General features: G+C 46.1%; 1 protein-coding gene across 1 annotated transcript; it reads right to left on the bottom strand.

The window, feature by feature from the left end:
- Positions 1 to 4,990: 4,990 nt before the first annotated feature.
- On the bottom strand, positions 4,991 to 5,935 carry LOC123346906 (olfactory receptor 10A7-like). Its single transcript, XM_044984351.1, has one exon. The coding sequence runs from the start codon at positions 5,933 to 5,935 to the stop codon at positions 4,991 to 4,993; it is 945 nt and encodes a 314-aa protein (XP_044840286.1).
- Positions 5,936 to 7,587: the final 1,652 nt, after the last annotated feature.

Genomic DNA, 7,587 nt, shown 5'->3' with positions numbered 1-7,587 from the left:
CCTGGATGGAATGGGGGGGGCACACGGAGTGTTATGGGCACCTCATATGGGCCGAAGCCAACTGCCCACCTCTCTGTGGAGGTCTGCTGCAGCCTTCACCACAAACTGCTCTGCTCCACCAGCCGCTCCACTCCTCCAGCTGCCCCTGCAAACTGCTCAGCTCCACTCCACTGCGCTCACTGCTCCAACCCTCCTGCAAACTGCTCTGTCAGCCATTTAGCAATATATCTTCAGGCTCAACCCGTAGTTAACACAGCACTCAGTGAGCTTGGTTCAATAGCTTCAGCTCTTAGTGATTTCAGCTTGTAGTACAGGAGCCCCACTGCTGGTGCACCCTTCACCTAAAGTGAATTCAGATCAGCAGCATCTAGCTAGACTCCTAATAGAATCAAAATTAGCTTTGCTATTCAACAGTGGAGAGAGAAGGAGATGCAATTGGCGCTCCAGGCTCTCAAAAGGGGCCCATACCATCAGGTACACACACCAGTCCCCAACTTTTCTCAAGTCACCAGGTTTTGGAACTCATGTCCCTTGTCTAGCAAGTGCTACTTAGTTGCTGGTGAGACACTCTGTCATAAAACAGTTTCATAGTCCCTCATTCACATAATTAGGGTTACTTTATTCCTCCTGCCCCAATAACAGAGAAATTGGGGATCCCACAGCTGTCAAAGTGACCATTTTAGGCTGCCATGGGCTATGCTAGGCGGGGTGGGTGTGCCTATGCAAACAAGATCAGCCCCTGAAATTCTTTGCCACTCTCACCATAATTCACCACCAGATGTCAGGGTAGAGCTCATCCTGACTCTGCTTACATGAGTGAGAGAGAAAGAGACCAAGTGTGAGTTGGGGAAGTGTGTGTGTTGGGGGGGGGAGGGTATGTGTGTGTGTGAGAGAGAGAGAAAGAGACCGAGTGTGTGTTGGGGAAGTGTGTGTGTTGGGGGAGAGTGAGTGTGTTGAATGCTGTTTCTTTAAGTATAGTGCTCACTAGCCTGAACACTTGCTCAGACAGCAGCCAGAAGCAACCAATCCAGGTGCCCCCCGTCTTCACACCCCAGCTCAGCAGAAATAGTACCCCAGCAAGAAAGGAGGACACCCCGACATCAGGCCCCTCCTCCCTCCCTGGCTCTGCACAGCACATCTTTCTTTTCCCCACCCCCCAGCAGCATCCCGCCCTGCCTGCCTGCCGCTGTGGTCCTAGTGCCAGGGAGAGCTGCATTCTGTGATTCCCTCTGAGTTTTCCCACAGCCTCCTCTCCCCACAGATCAAGGAGACCCAGCCCCTCCCCTGTAGTCCAGGGCAGGAGTGCCTTTGCTGGGAGCTGGCATACTCAGCTGGGCAGCAATTTCAACACTTTCTGGGGGCTTTGAAAGGGGAGGGGCACATGCCTGTACAGCTGGAAGCAGGGCAACAGAGTTGAAAATGGTGAGCAGAGCAGTCAGGGTGAGCACTGTGGAATACCTCTGGAGGCCAGTTTCAGTGACGTAACGAATTTAGTATCTACACTGACATGTCTCTGCAACTACATTACAAAAAGCTCTATGCCTCTCCTTGAGGTGGTATTATTTTCTTGGCAAAGAAGAAGAGTTGTGTCAGTGGGAGGGGCATTGCAGTGTGCACATCACCACTATTTTGTCAACAAAAAGCTGCCTTTTGTCTACAAAATTGTGTAGTGTAAACAAGGCCTTACTCTAGCCCCGTGGCTCTCAACCTTTCCAGACTACTGTACCCCTTTCATGAGACTGATTTGTCTTGCACACCCCAAGTTTCGCCTCACTCAAAGACTAGTTGTGTACAGTATCAGAGGGGTAGCCGTGTTAGTCTGGTTCTGTAAAAGCAGCAAAGAATCCTGTGGCACCTTATAGACTAACAGACGTTTTGCAGCATGAGCTTTCGTGGGTGAATATCCACTTCTTCGGATGCAAATAGTGGAAATTTCCTGGGGCAGGTATATATAAGCAAGCAAGAAGCAAGCTAGAGATAACGAGGTTAGATCAATCAGGGAGGATGAGGCCCTGTTCTAGCAGTTGAAGTGTGAAAACCAAGGGAGGAGAAACTGGTTCTGTAGTTGGCAAGCCATTCACAGTCTTTGTTCAATCTTGAGCTGATAGTGTCACATTTGCAGATGAACTGAAGCTCAGCAGTTTCTCTTTGAAGTCTGGTCCTAAAGTTTTTTTGCTCCAGGATGGCCACCTTAAGATCTGCTATTATGTGGCCAGGGAGGTTGAAGTGTTCTCCTACAGGTTTTTGTATATTGCCATTCCTAATGTCTGATTTGTGTCCATTTATCCTTTTCCTTAGAGACTGTCCAGTTTGGCCGATGTACATAGCAGAGGGGCATTGCTGGCATATGATGGCATATATTACATTGGTGGACGTGCAGGTGAATGAACCGGTGATGGTGTGGCTGATCTGGTTAGGTCCTGTGATGGTGTCGCTGGTGTAGATATGTGGGCAGAGTTGGCATCGAGGTTTGTTGCATGGATTGGTTCCTGAGCTAGAGTTACTATGGTGCGGTGTGCAGTTGCTGGTGAGAATATGCTTCAGGTTGGCAGGTTATCTGTGGGCGAGGACTGGCCTGCCACCCAAGGCCTGTGAAAGTGTGGGATCATTGTCCAGGATGGGTTGTAGATCCCTGATGATGCGTTGTAGGGGTTTTAGCTGGGGACTGTATGTGATGGCCAGTGGAGTCCTGTTGGTTTCTTTCTTGGGATTGTCTTCCAGTAGGAGGCTTCTGGGTACACGTCTGGCTCTGTTGATCTGTTTCAACCTCCCTGGCCACACAATAGCAGATCTTAAGGTGGCCATCCTGCAGCAAAAAAACTTTAGGACCAGACTTCAAAGAGAAACTGCTGAGCTCCAGTTCATCTGCAAATTTGACACCATCAGCTCAGGATTAAACAAAGACTGTGAATGGCTTGCCAATTACAGAACCAGTTTCTCCTCCCTTGGTTTTCACACTTCAACTGCTAGAACAGGGCTTCATCTCCCTGATTGATCTAACCTCGTTATCTCTAGCTTGCTTTTTGCTTGCTTATATATACCTGCCCCAGGAAATTTCCACTACTTGCATCCGAAGAAGTGGGTATTCATCCACGAAAGCTCATGCTGCAAAACGTCTGTTAGTCTATAAGGTGCCACAGGATTCTTTGCTGCTAGTTGCGTACAAAATCAGACATAAAAATACAAATGTGTCATGGCACTCTAGTACTGAGAAATTGCTTCCTTTCTCATTTGGTCTGTATGAAATTGTAGTTTGTACTGACTTTGCTAGTGCTTTTTATGTAGCCTGCTGTAAAACTAGGCATATAGCTAAATGAGTTGATGTACCCACTGGAAGACCTCTGTGTATCGCCAGGGATACACATACCCCAGTTGAGAGCCACTGCTCTAGTCCCCTTCAACCCTTTATTGAACATTGCCTGATTCCCCTCAGGTGGGCTCCATCTCTAATCAGGGCTGGCTTGGCCCCAGGATCTCCAGCCCAAGGGCATGCGGCCCTGTCAGAGGCAGGGATATGCTGGTACAGTTAAAGTGGTGCAACTTCTCTGTGTAGCCAAACCTTGATACATTTATTCCTCACACTGATTATGAAGGGGGTAGATAATGGGAGGTATGACAACAAAAATGACAGAAAGAGAAGACTTAGTTTAATTCTTTTATAGCATGGTGCTTTTGGTAATAGATACACAGTCATTGGGGTCACCGAGAAAACAGTAAAACATGAGAAGAAACTGGTGGGAAACATCACCTGAGAGTGGAAGAAATTCTCAGCGTATTGGTTTGGCTATAAATGTACAGGCTGGGTTTTCCCATAAGAGGCTGATGTTAGGCACCCAAATCCTATGGACAGTGAATGGGAGTTTGGCACCTAACACCTTTAGGTCCCATTATCAATTACAACTGGACATGGTGGAGCAGACAGTGCACTGGACTAGGACTCTGGATAGTTGATTTCTTTCCCTGTCCCTGCCACTAGCCCACTGAGTGACTCTGGGCAGGTAAATTCACCTCTTTTTGCCTTCGTTTCCCCAGCTATAACATGAGGATAAGGATGTGGAGCTAAGGCTAGAGTCCCCTTTAGGCTGAATCCCAGAATCCAGCCTCCTGGGATTCACAAAACCCTGCTCAGCTGCTGGCAAACCCTTTAGGCAGCTAAGTGTTTGCAGTAAAAGGGGTGTAGGCCCCTATGTCTCTGCCTCTGGACATGCCCCCCTACAGCCCCACATCAGGCACCTGGATGCCAAAGCCCCAGAGTGATGCCCAGACCCAGGGAAGATAGGCATTCCCCTGCCTGAGTCGGCTGCAGGGCCCAATCTGGCAGGCGAGGTGCTCAGATGCTTTTGAAAATGCCACTGGGCCCAAGTATCCTGAAAAACTGGCCTAAATTGTTGCTGAAAATGGGCAAATAACAAGCCTGGACTGGTCTCATGTGTTCTGTGGCACAGATTAGAGAGTTTCTTTTTACTTTTCTGTTCCTTTGGAAAGAAACCTGGAGATGAAATACACTAAGTAACAGAAGTTAATTATACAGTTGCCTAACGTTGGAGTCCCATAGTGCTGTTACAACTCAATATTTTATAATGTAGGTTTTATATTTTTGTATGTGCATGTGTGTGTATAGAAGTCCCTCACCCTACAACGAATGGGTGATCAACATTCTGGCTGAGTCCATTTTCCCACACCCTGTCACTGAGCACAATCTTCCCTCATTGGCTCAACTTAGAACAGCCACAAGTTCAAATCACTCACCAGCCCCTAGTACCCTCCTGTGGGATCTCACATAGACCTCTTAAAACCTGTGACCCCATTCTTTTTCAGATCTGTCTGTCTCCACTTTCTCCCAGAGCTGTGACTCTGTAAGATCATGACATGAAGCCCAAGGAAGCTAATGGAAACACAACCCTGGACTACAGTAGGCTTTGGCTCAGGCCCCAAAACAGCTTGTGCCATATCTGCTTTATTTTAACCTAAGGAATGTGATCAGTTAGCATTATACAAACATCGACTTCCTGCAAGCTTTCCTCAGGGCCTCCTTAACCTCTTTGTTTCTCAAGCTGTAGATGAGGGGATTTACCAGGGGAGTCAGGACAGTGTAGACAACAGAGAGAACTTTCTTGAAGTCTCTCAGTGTGTTGGTCGTTGGGAACATATAGACAATCAGTAGAGTTCCATAGTACATGGTCACCACAATGAGGTGGGAGGAGCAAGTAGAAAAGGCCTTTTGCCTCCCCGTGGTAGAAGGGATTCTTAGGATGGTTGCAATGATGCAGATGTAGGACATCAAGGTAAGTAGGAATGGGACCAGTAAGAAAATCAAGCTGAGTGTGAAAGCCAACATTTCCATCAGCTGAGGATCATTGCAGGAGAGCTTTACAAGGGGGATAAGATCACAAAAGAAATGGTCAATACCATTGGGACCACAGAAAGACAACTGGGATGTTGACAGTGTTGTTATGCTACTAACTAGGAAGCCACCTATCCAAGAGCCAGCTGCAAGCTGGAAGCAAGACCTGTCACTCATACAGGCTGCATAGTGCAGTGGTTTGCCTATGGCTAAATACCGATCATAAGACATCACTGATAAAAGAAGGCATTCTGTGGCAACCATAGAAGCAAAGAAATAATATTGTGTGAGACACCCACTGAATGAAATAGTCCTAACCTCAGTCAGGAGACTGGCCAGCATCCTAGGTAGGATGGTTGAGGTGTAGCAGGTCTCTAAGCAGGACAAGTTTCCTAGGAAGAAGTACATGGGTGTGTGAAGGTCCTGATTGACCACAATTATCACCACGATGAGGATGTTCCCAGCCATGGTTGCAATGTAGATCACTAGAAACAGCAGGAAAAGAAGGATTTGCAGTTCAGGGAGATTGCCGAATCCCAGGAGGATGAATTCTGTGATGGATGTTTCATTTCCCTGTTCTGGGTTCGCCATGGGGTGACCCTATGGGGAAGAAAATAACTCTGTGATATAAATGAACAACATTCACGCAATAAAATGTCAGTATTCTTTTCATTATGTCCCTCTGCGGGCTACCGGAACAATAACTGTGTGGAGAATGATGGCTAAGGGAGTGGAAATGCTATCTCTTGATCCCTGGGACAGATTTCATCTATGAGCAGACTGCAGGTTAAACAAAATGTTAATCTCTCTGGAAACACATGTAATAACTTGAGAAATGTCATCATGCATTCAAATACTATATTGATGGAGCCGAGATACAACATAAACACAGATAGATATTGGTTTAAATAGTCAAATATTTCACTTCCTGGTGTATCAAAGCAGAACCATGTCTTCTTATAGATTGGACTTCCCCTGGCAGAAAGGATCAGGATTTTATATTTTAGAGGAAGCCACAACAAAGAAGCAAACCAAGCAACTAGGACTGGTATTTGCAGTGATTGGCCAGCCAACTTCAAGAGAATTGCACTGGAAATGGGCTGCCTAACTCTATTAAAGCAGCAAAGAGTCTTGTGGCACCTTATAGACTAACAGACACTTTGGAGCATGAGCATGAACTTTCGTGGGTGAATACCCACTTCGTCGGATGCATGTGACGAAAGCTCATGCTCCAAAATGTCTGTTAGTCTATAAGGTGCCACAAGACTCTTTGCTGCTTTTACAGATCCAGACTAACACGGCTACCCCTCTGATACTTAACTCTATTAAAGCTATTTGAAAATTTTTATCATCAGATAAATACCTGTCCTTCCCTAGGACAATATTTCATTGTCCTGCAATTGGAACATTTTGATCTCGATCAACATTTTTTTCTCCTATTAAAATTGCCAATTAGAAATTTTTATCAGCTCTACATTTTCTTTTCTTCTTTATCTTTGGTTAAAAAAATGTATTAATTCTCTGTCTTGCTTTGTTTATGACTGTCTAGTCTGCCACTATTAATCCTTATTAACTACTAAATAAGGACTTGATCCTGCATAGAGTTATGCATAGTGTGAATTTTACAAATCGGGAATAATTTTGTTCAGTCTGAGCCTTCTAGTACCGAAGTAAAAGATAAAATTTCCACTGCCTTCAGAGATGGGGACTGTTGATTTCAATGGAATTTGGACAACTAATGCCTTGAGCCTTCTTTAAAACGTATAGCTCAATTTGGCTGATTTGATTTCAATCGATAGACATCAGTAAACATCGATATCAGCTAACACATTGAAATCAACAACAGAAAATATCGATAACAGGTGGTGTTAGAGCAGCCTCCCCCCATGCCTTGTGCCCGCAGAGATGGGTGTCACCGGCCCTGTGGCTGTGCAGGGATCCCTCTGCTCCCATCTGTCACGGGGTGAGTGAGTGAGCAGTGACAGAAGAGATGCTGAGGGCTCCCTGAATGGCTGAATTGCTGGTGACATCCATCCCTGCAGGCGCAAGGTGCAGGGCAGGTTGTGGTCCTGGTGGGCCAGAGCCAAGAACCCCAGCCTTGGCTGTGTTGGGATTTTGTGGTTCCCAATAATAACCAAATGAGTCAGATGCCGGGCAGAATCAAGGGTCTTTGATACTTCATTCAGTATAATTCAATTCAATTCAACAAGGCTTTATTCAATGTGCACAAAGAGAGAGTCTCT

This window comes from Mauremys mutica, chromosome 12 (genome assembly GCF_020497125.1).
Source record: "Mauremys mutica isolate MM-2020 ecotype Southern chromosome 12, ASM2049712v1, whole genome shotgun sequence".
Classification (NCBI taxonomy): domain Eukaryota; kingdom Metazoa; phylum Chordata; order Testudines; family Geoemydidae; genus Mauremys; species Mauremys mutica.
The sequence above is the reverse complement of the archived record's forward strand: the minus strand, read 5'-3'. Positions and strand labels throughout refer to the sequence as shown.

What these genes read in the sequence shown, in the direction of transcription:
- LOC123346906 (XM_044984351.1), bottom strand. Translation starts at nt 5,935, where the DNA reads ATGGCGAACCCAGAACAGGGAAATGAAACATCCATCACAGAATTCATC.